Genomic DNA, 23,420 nt, shown 5'->3' with positions numbered 1-23,420 from the left:
GCTAACAGCTCGTGACAAAATGTGTCAACTTCTTCTCAAAAGAAATCAGGACCTTAACTAACATTGTCACATATTACACTTCACTACACCCTCCACATTGAGGAAGGACACAAGACATAGTGTTCCTTGGCACATGCAAGAACTGCAAAGGGGCAATAAGTGTTTAATGCTCAATGAATTAAGGCATTGCATTGATATAAATCTGATTGTGCTGTCTTTACGACAGTTATTTAGTTTATAATATTTTCGCTTAGTAATTCATTCAATAGTATTTTCTAGTTAGAATTAGAAGTGTTTAAAGTATATTCATTGCATGTAAAATATATCGGCATGCGATGATGTCATATCCGGTTTCGCCGCGTCTTGTGGGAAAACACCGGTTTGAAATCAGCGCGAGGGTGGGGGCTTTCCACGAGGCTCACCTGAGCACAAGCAGTTTTGCAGGCATGAGAAATCACAGTGAGAGCAACGCTGTAAGTTAATAGATAATCGATATATTGAACTAAGATGTTAATGCTGATCCTGTTAGAGGTAACGACGGTAGATAATGTTTATGCTTTCGTTAGTTAAAGAGTCGCGGATAGTTTGCATGGAAGTGTATTTAAAGTAGTCAATGGAGCAGGTAAACTCTCCCTGTATACTGCACCTTAGTGTAATGTAGTTATAGTCACCTTTGCAAGTATTTACACTTGAAATGTGATATTAAGGAAGGAACAAATACTGTATCAATCTTGTATTGTTTTATCAACAGTTTTCACCATATGTTAATGTGAAGAGTGAACAGTAAATGGTTAATCTTACTGCGATCTGGTTTGCATTGGCTGTGGTTTATCCGGACGTTAAATTCGGCGTTTCGTTACACCCGAAGGAGAACGTTACAGTGAAAAAGCGGCATTATCAGGTGTTTCAAGTGCTGCAATGTCAGCTCAATCCAGCATCAAGTCGACGCCGCCCAGCGACAGGGGCAGTAAACCGACATCAAGTAAGCCCACCCGGGCGTTATCAGGTGTTCCAAGTGCTGCAATGTCAGCTCGATCCGGGATCAAGTCGATGGCGCCCAGCGACAAGGGCAGTAGAACGACATCAAGTAAGTCCACACAGGCAAGAGCCAAGGCAGAAGCCGCCAAGGTGCGACTGCATTACGCCAAACAAGAGGCAGTTTTGAAAATGAAACTGGCCACCAAAGAAGCCGAAAAGGCTGCCAGACAAAGAGAAGAGGCTGCCAGACAAAGAGAAGAGGCCGCCAGAGAAGCCGAAACCCAGTTGGAAATGACAAAAATATCGACAGAGTTGCATGTGCTGCAGCTAGAAGGAGAAGGAGAAGCTGCCAGGGTGGAAGCAGAGTACATAGAAGAAGCTGAAGGGTCGCGTGATCTGACCGAAACAAGTTCTGCTTTGGAAAGGACCAGACTGGAACGCACGAGCGACTATGTACAATATCAAGCAGACAGGCAGGCTCGTCTCCCCTCTCCATACCTATTCGATAACTTCCCCAGCTACGAGGAAGAGAATTTACCCTCGCGGCCCCGCGATGAAGTCAAGAATGAAAGAGCTGACAACCGATATACTTTGACACCAAAGTTACAAAGTTCGATGCGAAGAGACGCGGAGGTTGAATCCAGGATGGCAAATTCCATGAGAAACGTGCGTTCTCAGTCATATGGGCGCCAACGTACTTCTCCAGCCCGCATGCCGCTTGCAGCCGATCCCACGCTGCAGTATTTAGCACGACGGGATCTCGTCACTTCGGGACTGTACCAGTTTGACGATAAACCCGAAAATTACCGTGCTTGGCTCTCCACATTCACCAACGTGATTGACGGGGTCCAGCTCAGTGCAACCCAAAGGTTGGACCTTATGGCGAAATGGCTGGGGAAAGAATCACGCGACCAGGTGAGACGCATGCGTTCAGTGTACATCAACAAACCTGAGCTAGCCTTAAGCGAAGCGTGGGAGAGACTTTGGGAGAGATATGGGGCCCCCGACATTATTGAAGCGGCGCTATATCGACGTCTGGGAAACTTTCCTAAGGTGTCAGCCAAAGATCACTTTAAGTTAAGAGAATTCGGAGATTTACTCATGGAGATCCAAGGCGCCAAAGAAGATGGCTATTCAGCTGGTTTAGTATTCCTAGATACTCCATCCGGGATTAGACCAATTGTGGACAAACTTCCATTTGGGCTGCAGGACAAGTGGCTGACTGTTGCCTCAGAGTACAAGGAAGACCACGATGGTCGATTTCCTCCCTTTGAGCTCCTCACTAGGTTTGTGTGCAAGGAGGCGAAGAGGCGAAACGACCCTAGCCTTGTAGGTCCAGGAAGCAGTTCGATTTACACCAAGCCAGGCAGATCCGTTTCGAATGTTTTCAACATTGATAAACCCGTGTCAGTGCTCAAGACCGAAGCCCTTACAACTAACAACGACCCTGGCAAGTATTGTCCATTGCATAACAAACCTCACCCCCTGAAAGCATGCAGAATGTTTAGGGAAAAACCCCTTGAAGAGAGGACGGCTCTTCTCAAGGAGAAAAGAATATGTTTTAGATGCTGTTCCTCAACCTCTCACCTCGCCAGAGAGTGTACGATCGCCGTGAAGTGTCCGGAATGTGGCAGCCCAGATCACGTCGAGGCCATGCATCCCGACCTGTCACCACAAACCGAGAGCGCTCCTTCACCCCCACAACAGGACGGCGGGGAGGGAGAGGCTCACTCTAGGTCAATAGCTGTCAGCACGAACTGTACAGAAGTTTGCGGTCAAGCTCAGTCAAGTCGTTCTTGTTCCAAGATCTGCCTCACTAAGGTGTACCCTAAAGGAGCCAAAGACAAGGCCATCAAAGCCTATGTGATTCTGGACGATCAGAGCAATCGTTCACTAGTCAGTCCAGAGTTCTTTAAATTGTTCAACATTGAGAGTGAGCGGTTCCCATACTACCTCAAAACTTGCTCAGGCAACATGAAAACCCAAGGAAGGAAGGCAGAAGGCATCCAGATCGAGTCCCTGGATGGTAAAGTCGTCATCTGTCTCCCTCCGCTCTTAGAGTGCAATGAAATCATGAATAACCGCGCTGGGATCCCGACACCAAGTGCGGTGCTACACCAGCCGCATCTCCACCACATCGCCAAACACATCCCAGAACTGGATCCGAAAGCGGAAATACTCCTGCTATTAGGAAGAGATGTTATCCAGGTACACAAGGTTAGGCAGCAGATCAATGGACCACTCAACGCCCCCTTCGCGCAACGTCTGGATCTGGGCTGGGTGGTGATAGGAGAGGTGTGTCTCGGTGACGTACACAAACCGACGGTCGGCACACTCAAGACCAATGTGCTAGAGAGTGGCCGCCATTCAATCTTTCGACCCTGCCCGAGTGTCCCGTGCATCAAGGAAGCACAACAAGGCGTTAACAAGCGCGAGGCAAGCGACGAGTCGCTGGGCCAGTCAGTCTTCGCTCTAACGAAGTATGACAACAAACTTGCACAATCAGCTCAAGATACCATTTCTTTAAAAACCAAAGACACCAAGGTCTTCAGAGATGAAGCAAATAATGGGGTTGCCCCATTGCCAATCAGAGAATCACGCCAGCGCTCACCAGATAACAAAGAGCAGGCAGTCAAACGGTTCACGTCCTTACGGAAAACCCGGAAAAGGAAACCTGAGATGCAGCAACGCACCCGATTGGCCCACGAGGTACTGTGCACCCTAATGGCAGAGGTCACAGCCATTATAAATGCACAATCATTCCTACCTGTGTCTTCTGACCCAGAAAACCCCTTTATACTTTCGCCATCAACGCTCCTTACGCAGAAGGCAGGAGCACCTCCTCCACCAGGAGACTTCTCAGACAAGGATTTGTACACAAAGCAATGGAGACAAGTCCAGGCTCTGGCAAATCAGTTCTGGTCCCGCTGGAGACAGAAATATCTACCCTCGTTGCAACAGAGACGAAAGTGGACAGAACCCCGTAGGAATCTTCAAGTTGGAGACTTAGTCCTGCTCAGGGACAAGCAAGTCGCTCGCAACAGCTGGCCAACGGCCAGAATCACTGCTACATTCCCTATCGAGGATGGACATGTCAGGAAGATCGAATTGAAGACTACCGACCAAGGCGATGTGAAAAATTTACCAAGGGCCAGTTACAGAAGTTATTCTACTTCTACCCAATGACTGATTAAGAGACTAAGTTTTGTACTCTGCTCATTGTGACCTTACGAAGGTCAAGCGGGGAGTGTGCTGTCTTTACGACAGTTATTTAGTTTATAATATTTTCGCTTAGTAATTCATTCAATAGTATTTTCTAGTTAGAATTAGAAGTGTTTAAAGTATATTCATTGCATGTAAAATATATCGGCATGCGATGACGTCATATCCGGTTTCGCCGCGTCTTGTGGGAAAACACCGGTTTGAAATCAGCGCGAGGGTGGGGGCTTTCCACGAGGCTCACCTGAGCACAAGCAGTTTTGCAGGCATGAGAAATCACAGTGAGAGCAACGCTGTAAGTTAATAGATAATCGATATATTGAACTAAGATGTTAATGCTGATCCTGTTAGAGGTAACGACGGTAGATAATGTTTATGCTTTCGTTAGTTAAAGAGTCGCGGATAGTTTGCATGGAAGTGTATTTAAAGTAGTCAATGGAGCAGGTAAACTCTCCCTGTATACTGCACCTTAGTGTAATGTAGTTATAGTCACCTTTGCAAGTATTTACACTTGAAATGTGATATTAAGGAAGGAACAAATACTGTATCAATCTTGTATTGTTTTATCAACAGTTTTCACCATATGTTAATGTGAAGAGTGAACAGTAAATGGTTAATCTTACTGCGATCTGGTTTGCATTGGCTGTGGTTTATCCGGACGTTAAATTCGGCGTTTCGTTACACCCGAAGGAGAACGTTACACTGATACAATTCACATTTTAGCATTGAGTAGCCAACTACAATTAGCATAAAGATGTCAGAATATATTCCTGTGCCTCTCTGCTACCAAATGAGCTGAAGTTCAATTATAATGTACAACCAGTTTGATTCTTTAATATAGAAACTTAACACCATTCTGTTGCAGCATTAACACATCTTTCCCATAGGCCAGTAATTTGTCCAATTTATTTATCTGGAGGATGAATATTTATTCCTTCACAGAAGCCTTACTAGTAAGGCTGGCATTTATTCAAAACCAAAGTAAATTTAGTATCAAAGGACATACACTATATGTCACCATACATGAGATTCAATGTCTGACCAGCATTTACAAGAAAATAAAGAAATACAATAGAATTTATGAAAAACTATACATAAAGACTGATAAACAACTAATGAGTAAAAGACAAATCATGCAAATAATAAAAAAGAAAATAAATAATACTGAGAACTTAAGTTGCAGTCATTGAAAGTAGGTCCATAGGTTGTAGAATCATTTCAGAGTTGAGGTGAGTGATTCAGGACACTGATGATTGTAGGGTAATAACCGTTCCTGAATCGGATGATGTGGAACTTAAAGGCTCCTAAGTACATTGGCACACGTGTAGTCACATCGGCAGTAGCAGAGAATGGATACCTAAAGGACTGCATCTTTATATTCCAAATGTAATAATCCATATACCCTAGACCTCCAATTTGATGGTATGAACATCGATTTCTCTATCTTCCGATAATCAATCTCTGCTCGCTCCTTCTCTACTTTTCCATTCCTTATTTTGGTTACCTTCTCACTCCTTTTCTCCCTCTGATGCCCCACCACCTCCCCTTTCTTCCATGGTCCACTGTCCTCTCCTATTAGATTTCTTCCTCTTCACCCCTTCACCTCATTCACCAATACCCTCCCAGATTCTTACTTCATTCTCTTCCCCTACCCATTTTCTCCTCACCTGGTCTCACCTATCACCTGCCAGCTTTTATTCCTTCTCCTGCCTCCACCTTCTTATTCTGGCCCCTTCACCCTTCTTTTCCAATCCTGATGAAGAGTCTTGGCCCAAAACATCAGCTGTTCACTCATCTCCATAGATACTGCCTTACCTGCTGAGTTCCACTAGCATTTTGCATCCTTTACCTTCATATTCCTCATTCATTCAATGACAAATTCCCCCATCTGACATTCTGGGGTGCAAATATTTGGCTCAAAAATGGTGTTAATTTCTGATAACAGAAACCCCCACATTGCGACCATTTGAGTAAAAGGAATTCACCCTCACTGTATTTCACAAATCACCACCCAAAAATTTGAGATATGGAATAAAATTTCCTGTTATGAAAGCTTTGTTGTGTCTCCATACTGAGGCCACATGGACGGATATCTCAAAGTGCAGTGTTGTCATGCTCTTTATCTGCAAGGTGTTTTCTTAGCTGCACTGCATCGTGGAGAGCCACAGTAACCATGATCAACTCCTTAAAGTAACCTCTTGGCCTTTACTCCACTTCCTTGCTTTATCCCATTATAGCCCCAAGCTCCTCCTTTCTCCCATATACCTTGATCCTTGAATCCCATCCCTTTCTCTGATACCATCACTTCCAAATCCATATCTTAATCCACGAGCCTTCTCTGGCAGAGACAATAGGCAAACAGATGAAAAGCAGAGCACAGCAGTGCTGCACTTTGCGATGCCAAATCACATGTTCTCAGTCTGGAGAGGGCGTGGCATCAACCCAATTGATGTGGTGATGTTAAATCCAAGTCTTACTGCCCCACAGTATTGAGTGACTAAAATAATAAAATAAACAAAAATTGTCCTTTCTTTCTTCCAAGCCTTGTCCATTCCATTAAATAACAAAAGTCTCACCTATTAATTAACAGCAGTGGTGATAAAATAGCTTAGTCTTCTTTTGCACATTGATTTTTTTGTCAGTCTTTATGTATAGTTTTTGATAAATTCTATTGTATTTCTTTGTTTTCCTGTGAATGCCTGCAAGTAAATTAATCTCAAGATAGTATATGACATATACATACTTAAGATAATAAGCTTACTTTGAACGTTACCGTTGTGCACCAATTCGATGTAGACTACCAAATACACTGTATCAATGGTTTAACTAAATTAATATTAAATTTTGTCTGACTTTATTTTCAGTGAAATTAGTAAGATAAATGTCAAAATATTCAGGAAAGTAATCCAATGATTATTCTATTGCAAGATAACAGATCCAACTACTGCAACTGCTCTAAACGTGGTCATCACTTGAAAGTGGCTTCACTGCATGGACAATATAGGTAATGATTTTCTAATTACTTTCCTGATTTCTCCAATCAACCAACCTACTGGAACAAACTACAATTTATATTTATGGAACACCTTTAACTTTGTAAAATATTCTCAACTTCACAGGAAAGCCTTCAACTAATAAAAACACAAGCAATTCTACAACCAGAGCAACACACTCAAAATGCTGAAGGAACTCAGCAGGTCCGATAGCATCGATGGAAATGAATAAACAGTCAACATTTTGGGCCAAGACCCTTCTTCAGAACTGGAAAGGAAGTTAGAGGATGCCAGAATAGGAGGTGGGGGGAGGGGAAGGAGGACTAGCTAGAAGGTGATAGATAAAGCCAGGTGGGTGGGGAAGGCAATGAACTAAGAAGCTGGGAGGTAATAGGTGGAAAAGGAAAGGGCTGGAGAAGGAGGAGTCTAATAGGAGAGGAGAGTGGACCATGGGAGAAAGGAAGGAGGGGCACCAGGGGGAGGTGACAGGTAGGTGAGGAGAAGAGACGATCTCAGAGCTAGCATCTCTATAAGGTCTGAGCTCAACATAGGTTGGATATGATACCTTGGTCATAAGGGAATTGAAGTTTGTGATGGATATTGGAAATTATTGCTTTATTTTTTTTCATCAATGTTGCCTTCAACTCCCACCTTGTCTTTAGTTTCACTTGCTCCATCTCTCTCTCCCTCTCTCTCCCCCTCCCTTTCCCTGTCTCCATCTCTGGAGACAAACTGTCTACCAATATATTTTATAAACCTACCCATTCCCACAGCTATCTTGACTATATTTCTTCCCATTGTCTCCAGTAAAAATGCCATTCCCTTTCTTCTGTTCCTTAGCCTCCACCACATCTGTTCCCAGGTTGAGGGTTTTCTTTCCAGGACATCAGAGATGTCATCCTCCTTCAAGGAATGGGCTTATCGAAACATAAAATTATTACATGGCTCAAGAGGATAAGTGCAGAAATGATATTCCTCTTGGCTGAATTGTCTGGTGTAGGTTGATGGTTTTAAAATAAAGGATCAGCCATTCAGAAGAAATAAGAAAAAATATCTTCTGCTAGAATAGAGTAAATCTTTACAATTCTTAACCCACGTAGCCCAATGACTATATTCAGGACTAAAATCAGTGAATTCTTTGGATAAAGGAAATTATGGGATTTGGGTTAATACAAGAAAGTGGCAGAGGTATAAAAATCAGATGTGACTTGACTGAATAGAAGTGTAGGAAAATCAATAAAATCAAAATTTTAAATTACAATTAAAACATTTCAAGAAAATAAAGAAAGCTATTATCTGACACAGAAATTGAAACCATGCCAAATGCCACAATCTACAATGTGAGGAAGTGTAAGCTGATCCACTTGGTAGAAAAGGAAAACTAAAATTGTTTTCCATAATTAAATGATCAGAACTCCATAAGGGCAAAGAGATTTAAATATCAAGATAAACTCAATTTTAATATCAGAGGTACATTAACTTGTTAAAGAGGATAATTCAATGTAAGGTCTTGCCTTAATGGAACTGGAACTTAACAGTGGTGCCTTGTCAGATCCTTTTCTGAAATCCTATATTCAGCCCACTGCATTCATTTAGACAAGGGGTTCCCAAGCCACGGAGCCTTACTCTTAACTAAGGAGTCCATACATCCCAGGTTGGGAACCCCTGAATTAGAGGAATAGATTTAACAGAATTCCCAGATTTCAGACTCATTTTATTTTTACTTTATTCAGATTCATTTATTTATCACATGTACATCAAAATATACACTGAAATACATCTTTGCATTAACAACCAACACAACTTAAGGATATGTTGGGGGCACCCACAAGCATGGCCTCACATTCAGGTGCCAACAGAGCATGCCCACTATACTCAGCAGAACAATACAGAACACGACAAAACAGAATAAAACAAGCAACCAAACAATGACAGTAAAACAAGTCCTGTTCCTCCCTCCCTCCCTCCCACCCACCCATGCACATAGACAGTCCTTCAAACACAGGACAGGCCATCAGTATCAACTCCAGGACTCACTAATAACAATGAATGATGAGCCCTGAACACTAGGCCTTGCACTCTGGACACACTGGTGACTAGACCCCAAACACTACCCACCCTCATCTGCTAGCCTAACATCTGACCATGGATGCCCCTCTTCCCACATCCACATCGCTGGCCTTCAAATGCAGAGCAGAGGCCTAAACTCCTGTCTAACCTCTAATTCCCCCTCATTCCTGTCCCTAAACCCTAACCTGATCACTATGGCCTCGAAACCATCCCTATGAATTAAAATACAACTAAATCTGAGCCACAATCTCAACGGAGACTGCAGCTCAGTGCCATCTTGACTGGAAGACAGTATTTACTACTATTTAAAGGGCATTTAGCCAGAGAGTAATGAATCTGTGGAATGCAGTGGAGGCCAAGTCCGTGTATCCTGATTGGTCAGGGCATCAAAGGAAATGGCAAGAAGGCAGGTGTATGGGGTTGGGTGGGATGCAGGATCAGCCATGATAGAATGGTGGAGTAGACTCAATGGGCTGAATGGCCTAATACTGCTCCTATATCTTATGGTCTTATGGGTTAAACTGTGACAAAGTTTCATCATCTGATTTGCACTCCTTCAAGTTTGGAAAGATTAGGTATTGATCTGATTCAAAGCTTTTAAAACCAAAAAGGTACTCAAGCAGAATAATACTGAAAAAAATTCAAAGAATCCACGTCATAGACACAATTCTAAAATTACAATTAGCAAACACTGACACAGAGAATAATGAAACTTACACTTTAGAAAGCTATGGATTCAGGGTCAAGTTAAATTTTGAAAAGTGAGATTGAAAGAAAGTGTTTTGATTAGCATAGAACAAAAGCAGATAAATGAAGACTATTTGCAGATTTGTAATGGCCTCCTCCTATTCCCATATTTCAATGAAGAGTAGTTGGTGTAGAGTATGAAACATTGCTGCTTTTGGCCAAAGGGGAAAAGTCACAACCGATAAGAGAATTGCTTAAATATTACTCTAGTAGAGAAGCCAGGATTATATTGAAGAACAAAATGGAGATGTACAACAAAGTTGACTCTCAATATGCAGAAATTTCTCCCATGTAGTAATACAGATGAAGGCAACAATGACAAACTAAATGCAATAGTGAAGAACTATGACAAGGTGTACAAGTGGCAGTCCTAGAGAAAAGCATGTGAAGAAAAACTAGTAGAAATGACAAATCATTTAACACACACCAGAATTCTCCCTATAATTTTCATGCTGCTTCTGGAGTCATTTGTTCTACCAACATGCCTATAATCACAACTTCATTTAAAATGACTCCTGGATTTCAATGGGATTATTTGCAACACTTTATAATCTCTTAAATAGGTTGCCATAATAGTATTAAAATACAGTCATTAATAAAGTTTTGAACACCTCCAGATATTCTTCCCTGCTCTGCAATGTTGTACAGGCGTCCCCCGCTTTACGAATGTTCTCTTTACGCCGCTTCATTTTTACAAAAGACCGACATTAGTAACCTGTTTTTGCATTACAAAGAGGATTTACACTTTTACGATAATTTTTCCCATATCAATTAATGGTTCTTCGCTTTACGCCATTTCGGCTTAAGAAGGGTTTCAAAGGAACGCTCTACCTTTGTAAGGGGGGGGGGGGAACCTGTATTAGACATATCCAAATTCAGCTCCGTACCCCAGTAAATTTCTCCTTTCTAATCACCTTGTGTCAAGGGAAGTATCACACTCATGTAATAGAACTGTAAAACTCCAAATAGAGTAGTCTGCCTTAAGACTCTAGAGATATATTTCAGCAATGATAGATGTTCTACCTTACTTTTCCCTGATCTCCCAGATACTGAAATCACCAAATATTAATTAGAACTATTAAAAATAAACCAGTTAGGTCAATGTTCACAAAATGTATTTACTTGAAACAATTTCTTACTTTCTCCTCTGCATTACAAAAAATGGATAAGCCTATCCACATCCCTCCCCCACCATCTAAAGCAAATAGAAAAGATCAAAGGTAATTTAAACACACAAACATCGAATAAAGTAAGCTAACAGAAATAATCAGATCAAGATATTGATACATGAAGTTAATAATCAATCTATGCCTTTTATTTCCTGCAGTTAGTGTAACACTGTATAATCATTAAGAATAAAGTTCAAAGTAAATGTACTATCAAAGTACATACATGTCACCATATACAACCCTGAGATTCATCTTCTTGCAGACATACTCAATAAATCTATCGAATAGTAACTATAACAGAATCAATGAAAGACTACCAAACTTGGGCATCCAACCAGAGTGCAGAAGACAACAAACTGCAAATACAAAAAGAAAGAAATAATAATAATAAATAAGCAATAAATATCAAGAACATGAGATGAAGAGTCCTTGAAAATGAGTCCATAGGTTATGGGAACATTTCACAGGTAGAGTAAATGATGTTATCCCCTTTCACTCAGTGGGGGAAATTTACTAAATATAATAAGTTTTTGTTAATTTGGAAGTAAAAAAACTTTTACAAGATTGGTACCTTTGCTGCTTTCGAGGTTCATTTACACATAAAATTAAGCAATGAAACAGAAATACTGGGTGAAGGACTGCAACTTACAACATAACCAAAATGTCAAATGACATATATCCGTCCAGCTCCAATTGAAAACCACCAAATGTGTATGGAACTAACTATATGGGCATAACTCAGGTGACTTTACATACTGTACTACTTGCATTAATTGTATAAATGTATTTTCATTCCAGCAATTGAAACAAAGGAAAACAATCTTAACAGTTCGCACTAATGCTCATTTTAGTAAACAGATTCATGTTATTAAAGAATATCCAAACTGGAATATCTGTTAGTGAGTGGAACTTCCACCCGGAACCTTGCACCACCTGCCTACTGCTCTTACTTTTCCTGGTGGCCACCAATCTTGTACATTGGATGTGACCTCAACTGTAAAAATCTCATCTACGAAACCTTCAGCTTCCTAGATGATCCTGAGTACATCCAAATCCATCTCCAGTTTCTTGACCCAGTCTGTCAGGAGCTGTACCTGAGAGCACTTCCTACGATGAAGTCATCAGGAAGACTGTGAGGTTCCCTGATTTCCTACCTCCCACCAGAGGAACATTCCACTGCCCAAACTGCCATTCTACCTAGACTGAATCAAGAAATAAGGATTAAGAAACAAAACAAAATCTTACCTGCTCTTACTGTGCCTCCTCACCAAAGTCTTTCTAAAGATTCAATCACTCCCGACACTTAGGCTACTTAACTCAATTTCTTCAGTCAAAGGTTCAGCTCCCCACTCCTATCTGCCACTATAACCACTCCAAATATCTTAATTATTTTCCAAAAGGAGCTTGTATTGCAAAATGAAAATTAAAATGTAAATATCACAAACGATGGTTTTACATTGATCTTAGCTTTTGTTCTAATCAAGAACAAATGGAGAAAGTTGAACAGATAAGTAATATTTTAGATTTGACTAACACTTTATTTTGCTGTGTAATTGGTGCCCTATTTTTTTTATATATTGAAACAGCTAAATTTCATTCCTACCCTAGGGAAATGCTGAAGAAAACTGTAAAAAGATTTGAGTTGAAAAGTAGGGCAAAGGTAGACCAGACTGAAGATTCTGCAATATGTAGCAGTCACCCTCAACACACGTTAAACAAACTTGGCATGCTGAACATTCAGGATCTTGGGAAATCGCCTTAGGCATGGAGGAGAACATGCATAGCCTTGACAGGTTTTCCTTGAAATATATCCAAACCAAGTAACAATTAACAAACAACAATGCTGGCATTTTTCCAAGTGCCATATAAAGTATAGCATCCTGAACAGTTCAAATCAGGAGGAGAGTGCTCAAAGTGGCACACTGACTGATTTTTAGCAAAGAATCATCAAATTCCCTTACCAGCATAAAATTTGAACTGTATGATTCAAATTTTCACATGCCAAACAATGGCCACCTCTAAAGGAAAGTCTAACTGCTCAAGCATGATATTCAATGGTATTACCACTGCAAAATTCCCTAACATTTGCAACTTGGCAATCACTATTAACCAGAAAATCACTGAATTTACCAAAAAATGCTGCAGCTTCAAAAACAGGTCAGAGGCTGAGTATCGTTTGGTAGTATGACTCACTCCTGATGCTCCCAATCCTTTTCACCATACACAAGATAAAACTGGTAGTTCTACTGTGAATGGTTGCATGAAAAATGAATCTCAGGGTAGTACATTGTGACATATACAGTGCCTATAAAAAGAATTCACCCACCCCCACTGAAGTTTTCATGTTTTATTGTTTTACAATATTGAATCACAGTGGATTTAATTTGGCTTATTTTGACACTGATCAAAACAACTCTGTCATGTCAAAGTGAAAACCGATCTCTATAAATTAATTAAATTTAAATTAATTACAAGTATAAAACAAAATAACTGATTGCACAAGTATTTATCCCTTTTAATGACACACCATATCATCACTGGTGCATCCAATTGGTTTTGGAAGTCACATAATTAGTTAAATGGAGATCTGCTTTTAAAAAAGGAGACTTGTGCGTAGTCAAGGTGTTTCAATTGACTGTAGTAAAAATACACCTGTATCTGGAAGGTCCAACTGCTGGTGAGTCACTATCCTGGCAAAAACTACACCATGAAGGTAAAAGAACACTCCAAGCAACTCTGCAAAAATGTTATTGAAAAGCACAAATCAGGAGATCAATACAAGAAAATTGCCAAGTACCTGAATATCCCATGGAGTACAGTTAAGTCAATCATCAAGAAATGGAAAGAATATGGCACAGCTGCAAATCTGTCTCCAGCAGGCTGTCCTCAAAAACAGCAACTGTGCAAGAAGGAGACTAGTGAGGGAGGCCACTAAGACACCTATGACAACTCTAGAGGAGTTACAAGCTTCAGTGGTTGAGATGGGAGAGATTGCACATACAACTGTTGCCCGGGTGCTTCACCAGTCACAGCTTCACAGGAGAGTGGCAAAGAGAAAGCCACTGTTGAAAAAAAACTCGCTTGAAATCTCTGCTAGAATTTGCCAGAAGGCAAATGGGGAGACTCTGAAGTCAGCTGGAAGAAGGTTCTACGGTCTGATGAAACCAAAATTGAGCTTTTTGGCCATCAGACTAAACGCTATGTTTGGCATAAGCCAAACATTGCACATCATCAAAAACACACCATCCCTACCATGCTGGTGGCTGTATCATGCTTCATTGGAGCAGGTCCTGAAAGGCTTCTGAAAGTAGAGGGGAAAATGAATGCATCCAAATACAGGGAAATCCTGGAGGAAAACCTAATGCAGTCTACAAGGGAACTGCAACTTGGGAAAAGATATGTTTTCTATAAGACAACCCCAAGCATAAAGTCAAAGCTACACAAGACTGGCTTAAAAACAACAAAGTTAATATCTTGGAGTGGCCAAGTCAGAGTCCAGACCTCAATCAAATTGAGATTTTCTGACTGGACTTGAAAAGGGCTCATCACTCACTATCCCCATGCAATCTTACAGAGCTTGAGTAGTTTTATAACGAAGAATTGTGAAAAATTGCAGTGTCCAGATGTGCAAAGCTGATAAAGACCTATCCACACAGACTCAAGGCTGTAATTGCTGCCAAAGGTGCATCTACTAAATACTGTCTTGAAGGTGTGAGTAATTATGCAATCAATTATTCTGTGTATAATAATTGTAATAAATTTAGACCAATTTGAAGAAATGTGTTTTCACTTGGCACAGAAGTGTCTTTTCTGTTGTTCAGTGTCAAAAAAGTCAAATTAAATCCACTGAAATTCAGCGTTGTAAAACAATAAAACGTGAAAACTTCTGGGGGGGTGGAGTAAATACTTTTTATAGGCACTCTACGTATTTTGATAATAAATTCATAAATTTACTTTGAACTTTAGTTTGTAACTTTTTTGCTTGGTAAATGACCTAAACCCATCCTCGGGCTTGAATCAGGTTTTGATAGGGATTTTAACTTCACACCAAATTGGCCATTATCCTGGTATACTTCTATATAACTGATGCCAATGGCTCTCTCCAAAGATTGGTAAAAACATAACCAATGAGCACAATATGAGTTCAAAGATTTTTATGACCTCTTAATGCTTGATTTTTGTTCTTTAAGACCAAAATTCAATAATAATTTGTAAAACAAGTCTGATGAAATAGGAAAACTAGTTCAAGAATATTAGGCTAGGGTTAATGTGGTGCTCACGTTTAGAATTTCATTTATGGAATGCGTGCATCACCAGCCATATAGCCAAAATTGATACCAAAACATGATATTGAAACATGCATAGATATAAGCATTAAATTACAAAGATTTTAATGGATTGGTGAAATTGAGCCAAATGGATTTCAACTGAGAGCACTGAGAGACAAGAACAGGTAATGTTGTGAATATTATAGAAGACAGACAAAGACTACAAGCAGGATACAGATCAGTTGCAGATATGAGTGGAAAAATGGCAGATGGTGTCTGTCCAAGTTAAAGAAGACATATGGCATGCATGCTTTTACTAGACAAGGCACTGAGTTCCAAGAGTCAGGAACTTGTGTTACAGTTTTACAAAACTCTGATTAGGCAGCATTTGCAGCATTGAACTCAATTCCAGTGCCCCCATGAAAGGAAGGATGTGGATAATTTTGGGTGTCAGGACTTAGAAAGTGCACATGCTGCAGGTATGATAAGGAGAGGTGTGACAAACGTGTCATTTCCTTTGGAGCAGCAGAGGCGAAGGAGAGACCTGATCGAAGTTTACAAAACTATTAGAGGAAGAGTCATCAGCCAATACCTTTTTTTCAAGGTTTGAAATAACCAAAGTCAGAGGACATGCATTTCAGATCAGTTCTTTTTTAGACACAGTATATTAGGTGTCTGGAATGTGCTGTCAGGGGTGTTAGTGGGAGCAAATATGATGGAGGCATTTAAGAGGCTCTTAAATCTGTACATGAATATGCAGGAAACGAAGGGATATGGACCATGTGCAGGCAGAAGCAATTAGTGTAATTAGACATCATTAGCTTAATTAGTTCAGAACAACATCATGATCCAAAGGGGCTGTTCCTGTCCTGTGAAATAGCTCCCTCCTCCAGAAAATTATGTTTCTGATTTTATCATTTGTATTTCAAATGAAACTAGATTTAGTTCAATAAAGCTGTTATTCTTAGAGGAATTATTAGCTCCAATTGCCTATCCTTCACTTTCAAAGATGTACAAGGATTTAACACTTCCTGGTTATTCCCTTTTCATTTCAAGTTTCAGATTTTTTTTAATAACTGTACTTTACTGCTGCCTTGTGCTCTGTATAACTGTTGGTAATGTGTTTTGCACCTTCGTCCCGAAGAAACACTGTTTCGTTTGGCTGTATTCATGTATGGTTGAATGACATTTGAACTTGAGGGAATAATTAATAAAGGGTCAAAATTATTATGCAACATTATTTTATTACTGTATTATGTTTGCTAAACAACAAAGGCACAACCTCATGGGGCAAAATCAGAATTGGTTGAAGTTTATTGATCAGAACCTGCCACTCAAGCTCAGCACATAATAGTGCCCCTGAGCTTCCAATTACCTGCCATTTTAATTCTCTTTCCCACTCTCACTCTGATCCATCTGTCTGTGGTCTACTACTCTGTTTTCCAAGGCCCAGTAACAGCATGCAAAACAACACCCCACATTCCTTCTGGGAACATTGCAGCCTTCTGTACTGGATAGCAAATTCTCAGCTTCAGGTAACTCACTTTTTCTTTCTACCTGTATCAGTATGAGCCATTCCTGTCCTTATCCATTTGTGACTTCAACTCAGATGTTTTTAAACCTCTTCATTAATATAGATAGATATGTTCCACAGTCCAATTAGTAGGAATATATAACTCAGACAAAGCAACAGAATCTACTTTCACTGTGACATTAACCCATTTGCTCTTATACATCAGAGGTACTTCATTTGTTCTACCCATCTAACCCACACCAGCTCTGCAATTAAATAGGTTATTGAGCCTCTCCAGCATCTGCAGCTTTGGTTTTCAAATGCCATAAAATTATCTTTGATTAACTAAACCAAAGTGGCTGGAACACAGACTGCCTTCAATACTTATGGATCTCCAAGACACTGAGAATAATATCAGTTGATTTAAGTAATGAGGCTTAGTGTGAGTGGAAAATGAGGCCAATCGTCCAGAATAGATTCAGTTTAGCTTCCAAGCTTTCTACTTAACAACCACCAAGGAAGTTTCCATTAGTCAATTTTTCATGTGTGCTGACATTTTAGGTAGTGTCATTAAAGAGAATATCATCTCACGGAAGGATGAAAAATAAATCTATTACTACAGAGTGTTGATTTTACAATTTGATGGTAATTATTAAGAAACCAGGCTGAATCAAATTCATCATTTGAGCAAAAAACTACTGCTATAAGCAATATTCCCTCTATTTTTTTTTATATAGCTGCGTGGACCAACCACTACTCTGAGTAGGAAATTTTCACACGGCCTGAAAATTGCTCAGCACTTTAAATGCTTTTTTAAAATTATAATATGCATACCATGAATATTTAGGAAAATTGAAAATATTACATACTTTTGATTCAATTTATTAACTGAAGGGTATCATGAAATACAGTATAACCAAAAAAAGACTTCACGTTTGTAAACTTAATCTAGCCTCATCCAATTCCAGCTGTATGGCAATAAAGGCTATGTGCATGGAGGCAGTTCAGTTACTATGTGGCTGTGCATTAATACAGCTTACAGAGAACAGTGGTTTATAAGTCAACAACAAAACATTTACTGTAATATCTACCCAGAGGCTGTCTTTACTGAAAAATCTCACATAATGGCTACCTATTATTTCATGTCAGTCAGGAACACAAAGTGAAGACACTTCTTTAAATAAAATATTTATGATCTGATATGTATTGCCTGAAAAGATGGTGCTAACATTCAATACTTAACCTTCAAAAGGAATGTACTGTAAATGACAGGATTTATGTTTTAAACTGCAAAGTTCAAAAGTAAATTTATTATGAAATTACATACATGTCACCATATACTACCCTAACATTAATTTTCCTGTGGGCAATCACAGTAAATACAACACAATAGAATCAATGAAAGACTGCACCCAACAGAATGGTCAGCAAACAATGTGCAAAAAAGAACAAACTGTGCAAATCCAAAAAGAGAAATAATAATAATATTTTTTTTAAATAGGCAACAAATATCAAGAATAAGAGATAAAGAGTCCTTAAAAGTGAGTCCATAGGTTGTGGGAACAGTTCAGTGATGAGGTAAGTGAAGTTGAGTGAAGTTCTCCCCTCTGGTTTAGTGGTTGAAGAATAATAACTGTTCCTGAACCTGGTGGTGTGGGTCCAGAGGCTTTTGTACCTTCTTCCCGATGACTGCAGTGAGCACAGACCATGGCCTGGATGGTGGGGGTCCTTGATGATAGATGCTGGTTTCCTGTGACAGCACTCCATGTAGATGTGCTCTGTGGTGGGAAGGGGTTTACCAGTGATGGACTGGGCCATATCCACTACATCTTGTAGGCTTTTCCAGTAAACCACACATCTATAGAAGTTTGTCAAAGTTTTAGATGACATGCCAAATCTTCACAAGCTTCTAAGAAAGTAGAGGAGCTGCCGTGCTTTCTTCATCATTGTACTTACATGCTAGGCCCAGGACAGATCCTCTGAAGTGTTAACACTGAGGAATTTAAAGTTGCTGATCCTCTTCGCCTCTGATCCCCCAATGAGGACTGGGTCATAGACTTCCAGTTTCTTCATCCTCAAGTCAATAATCAGCTTCTTAGTCTTGCTGACATTGAGTGAGAGAATGTTGTTGTGGTACCACTTAGCCAGATTTTCAATCTCCCTCCTACACGCTGATTTGTCACCACCTTTGATTTGGCCAACAACAGTGGTGTCATCAGCAAACTTAAATATGGCATTGGAGCTGTGCTTAGCCACACAGTCTGAAGTAAAAGCGAGTAGAGCAGGGGCTTAACCACACAGCCTTATGGTGCACCTGTGCGGGAGATTGTGGCGATGCTGTTGCCAATCTGAATTGACTGACTTTAGAGCAGAAAATAGACATTTGAGGGTCAATAGTACTAACTATTTATACTTAACCATGTTAAAGAGATTTAAAGACTAAAACTATGCTATTATTATCATTCTCCCCCAAAGAGAATGCTGCATTCAACTTTAAACTAGATTGCCAATTACTTGCACAACTACAAATCATGCTTGTGTCAGCTCCGATTAGCAGTAGCACTCTCAACTTTAAAGCAGAGATTCCATATTCAAGTCACATTTTAGAGATATACATTTCTGTACAAAAGTCTTAGGCACATATATATAGCTAGGGTGCCAAAGACCTTTGTACAGTACTGTAGTAATTTTATGTATTGCACTGTATTGCTGCTACAAAAACAAATTTCACGACATACATGAGTGATGATAAACCTGATTCTGATACAAGTCTCAATTGTAGACTGAGTGGGAAGGGGACAAGGTGAGGGGAATCATGGTTGGGAAAAGGGGAAGGGAGAGAGGAGGGAGTGGGAAGCACCAGAGAGTCATTCTGTAAAGATCAATAAACCAATTATTTGAAATCAAATGACCTTGCCTGGTGTCTCAGGGTTGGGTGTGTCTACACCTGCACTACCCCCTGCCCCTGGCACACCTTCTCTGCCACCTGTCCCACACCCCTCCCACAGTGCTCCACCCTCACCCTTCCCAACATCCTTTGCTCCTGCCAGATTTACAAATTTGCTCTCCACTCCACATTGATGAATACAGTACTGTGCAAAAGTCTTATGCACCCTAGCTATATATATGTGCCCAAGACTTTTGCAGTACTGTACAAGCACAAACGTTTAACCATATAACAAACTCCACAATAAACAATTATCCAGTTTTAACATGCCCCATTTCAAGTGCCTCCTGGTCATTTGCTCCACTCAACTCTGTAAACCTTCCACAATCCAAGGTATCTGCAGTTGTCCAAAAGAAGTGACCCATGTTGAATAACTGAAATCAAGACAAATTCATATCCCAATGCAGTTCATCTTATTTCAAGTGGCAGGTTTCAATTAACTTTTCTCTGAACTAAATGTCAAAAAATTGCTAGCATCTTTGGTTGCTCAATGTATTTTCTTTGGTTCCTTTTTTTTTAAATAATTTTCATCTGTAATCAAATGAGACCAAATTCATGATACGTAATGTACTGTATTAAACACTCATATCCAGAATCTACCAGAAAACCTACACAATATTCCCAATTAATGCAGTGGGCACCACGGTCACAAAGACAAGCTAATAACTAACTCAACCAACACCATTTCAAGCTCGTAGTTTACTTTAAACAAGGCAACACACACAAAATGCTGAAGGAAGTCAGCAAGCCAAGCAGCATCCATGGAAAAGAGGAAACAGTCGATGTTTCGGGCCGAGATGCTTCTTCAGGAGTCCTTCAAATGATGAGCTTAATATATGAAAATAAAACATGCAGTGTAGGTGCAAGTATGTTTTTAATAGCTTCTTAACCAGCTGATAAATTTTAAATAAAGACAAAGGGGTAGGTTTGGTAATAAAATAAATTCATTATCATAACATGCACAAACATTTTCAAGGACTCTTCCTAATATTTGAAACAGCAAGCTCAGTCAACATTTATTTCCATCATCCATTGTGTATCTACAGTCTGAAGCAGAGGCCAAAAAGAAACATGCAGTCAGAGAATCCACAACACATGAATATTTAATACTGTGTAGCAATATGTTGTTTTCCAGGGCTCAATGTTCAGAGCAATGGGTGTGCAGAGTTGTTTGGCGAGATAGGGCAACCAAGGTTGAATGAATGAGAACTGCATTATGGAGGAATTAAAGCAAGCTCATCAACAAATAACAGAAATGCCCCAGACCTCAATTTACTGAACAGCAAAATGAACGTATTACTGAATATAGCAGATATAAGAAGCAGTTCTCTGTTTACTGCACTGGGCAGCCTTCCCACAATGGCCTGTGATCAATGTTTGTCAAAAAGCCAAACTGAATGGCATCTTCAATACCCAATTAAGTGCACTGATCAAATCTGCTAGACAAGAGAAAGCAACAAAAGCAAATGGCTCCCAGCATAAACGTTCCAAGTTTCATGCTTTCTCATGCCAAGTCCACAGGCAAACTTGGTTGCTTCAATATGTTGTGTGCCATAGGAGGGCCACTATCAAGGGAAGACCTATAATTTATTCACATTATCTGCAGGCTTCATGCTAAAGACATGGAAAGATATCAGTGATTACCTACTGCGCTTTGGGAAATATATTACATGACATTGTACATGAACCTCATTTGTCTATGCCAAATAAGATTCAAAATATGCTGCCCAAACTGACCACTGCATCAGTCACCCATTTCTTCAGATACAGCAATGTAACTGATGTTACAGTTCGAGCCTGAAGGCAATGTAAAACTTATCCATCACAAGTTGACATTATGTTTGAGTTTGTTGTCTTTGCTATTGTTATAAACGTGAATGTCATCATTTTGATCCACACCAGGCAAACACAGGTTTGCAAGTAATTTGGGATTGTTTTGGATTAACTAATTATAATTTAAATGGAAAAAAGTCTAACAGATACAAATTCCCTCCAAATACCATTTAAAACATGCTTTGCTCCTCTTTTAAAGAGCACACACCAGGTAAGAGGCATTTTAAATATTTTTACATGAACTCCAGGCTTTAATGAGTACTTTTGACTTAATAATAACATAATATAGAGCAGAAAAAATTAGCTCAGGATTTCTCCTTTAAAATCATTGCCTTACCCAGCCCAGAGGTACATCCATAATTCCAACACAAAAGTTATCAAAATCTAAGGATTGTTGAAAGACAGGAATTTATATACTCTTGAAATCAATTCATTATATCACAAAAAATCATTAGAGCATGGAGCTCTATGTGTTGTTGCCAATGATTATTTAATCAAATGTGCAGGAAAGTCAGAATCAGGATTGATGTGGAAGGAAAATCAGTTGGAGTGCATGGGTTTCCTCTGGGTGCTCCAGTTTCTGCCCACATCCCAAAGTAGTAGTAGACTTCGTTAGTCTCAATAGACCATGGATTTGCACCTTGGAAAGTTTCCAGGGCGCAAGCATGGGCAAGGTTTTTTTTTATTTTTTATGGAAGACCGACAGTTGCCCAAGCTGCAACTCTCCACGCCATCGATGTTGTCCAAGGAAAGGGCATTAGGACCCATACAGCTTGGCACCAGTGTCGTCACAGAGCAATGTGTGGTTAAGTGCCTTGCTCAAGGACACACACGCAAGCCTCAGCCAAGGCTCGAACTAGCGACCTTCAGATAACTAGACGAACGCCTTAACCACTTGGCCACGCGCCAACCCCAAAAAGCACCAGTTAGTAGAATAATTGGTCATTGTCCTGTGATTAGGCTAGGGTTAAATAGATAAGTCGTTGGGCAGTGCAGCTTGTTGGGCCAGAAGGACCTGTTCCACGCTGTGTCTCTAAATAAATAAATCACAAACCGTTCCCACCAATTTCTTGGATACAGATGTGAAAGTACATAACCTTGTGATACATGGTGAAACTGAAGTACACAGACATACAGTGGCATGCAATAGCTTGGGTTCCCCGGTCAAAATTTCTGTTACTGTGAATAGTTAAGTGAGTAGAAGATGAACTGATCTCCAAAAGTCATAAAGTTGAAAATGAAACATTCTTTTCAACATTTTAAGCAAGATTAGTGTGTTATTTTTGTTTTGTACAATTTTAGAATGGAAAAAAGGAAAGGAGCACCATGCAAAAGTTTGGGCACCCCAAGAGATTTGAGCTCTCAGATAACTTTTACCAAGGTCTCGACCTTAATTAGCTTGTTAGGGCTATGGCTTGTTCATAGTCATCATTAGGGAAGGCCTGGTGATGCAAATTTCAAAGCTTTATTAATACCGACTCCTCAAACCTTGTCCAACAATCAGCAGCCATGGGCTCCTCTAAGCAGCTGCCAAGTGCTCTGAAAATTAAAATAAATGATGTCCACAAAGCAGGAGAAGGCTATAAGAAGATAGCAAAGCGTTTTCAGGTAGCCGTTTCCTCAGTTCGTAATGTATTTAAGAAATGGCAGTTAACAGGAATGGTGGAGGTCAAGTTGAGATCT

The 23,420-nt window shown here is 40.0% G+C and overlaps 2 protein-coding genes across 4 annotated transcripts in view; one reads left to right on the top strand and one right to left on the bottom strand.

The window, feature by feature from the left end:
• Positions 1-23,420, bottom strand: part of LOC132384559 (protein TANC2-like) — a 764,460-nt gene that overhangs the window by 507,329 nt on the left and 233,711 nt on the right. The gene's annotated exons all lie outside the window — the stretch shown is intronic.
• On the top strand, positions 352-4,325 carry LOC132384560 (uncharacterized). Its single transcript, XM_059955747.1, has 2 exons — positions 352-473; positions 752-4,325. Exon 2 carries the CDS (start codon positions 919-921, stop codon positions 4,162-4,164), a length of 3,246 nt encoding a protein of 1,081 aa, XP_059811730.1. The 5' UTR covers positions 352-473; positions 752-918; the 3' UTR covers positions 4,165-4,325.

Source organism: Hypanus sabinus, chromosome X1 (genome assembly GCF_030144855.1).
Source record: "Hypanus sabinus isolate sHypSab1 chromosome X1, sHypSab1.hap1, whole genome shotgun sequence".
Lineage (NCBI taxonomy): Eukaryota > Metazoa > Chordata > Chondrichthyes > Myliobatiformes > Dasyatidae > Hypanus > Hypanus sabinus.
This window is presented reverse-complemented; position numbering and strand designations above follow the sequence as displayed.

What these genes read in the sequence shown, in the direction of transcription:
- LOC132384560 (XM_059955747.1), top strand. Translation starts at nt 919, where the DNA reads ATGTCAGCTCAATCCAGCATCAAGTCGACGCCGCCCAGCGACAGGGGC.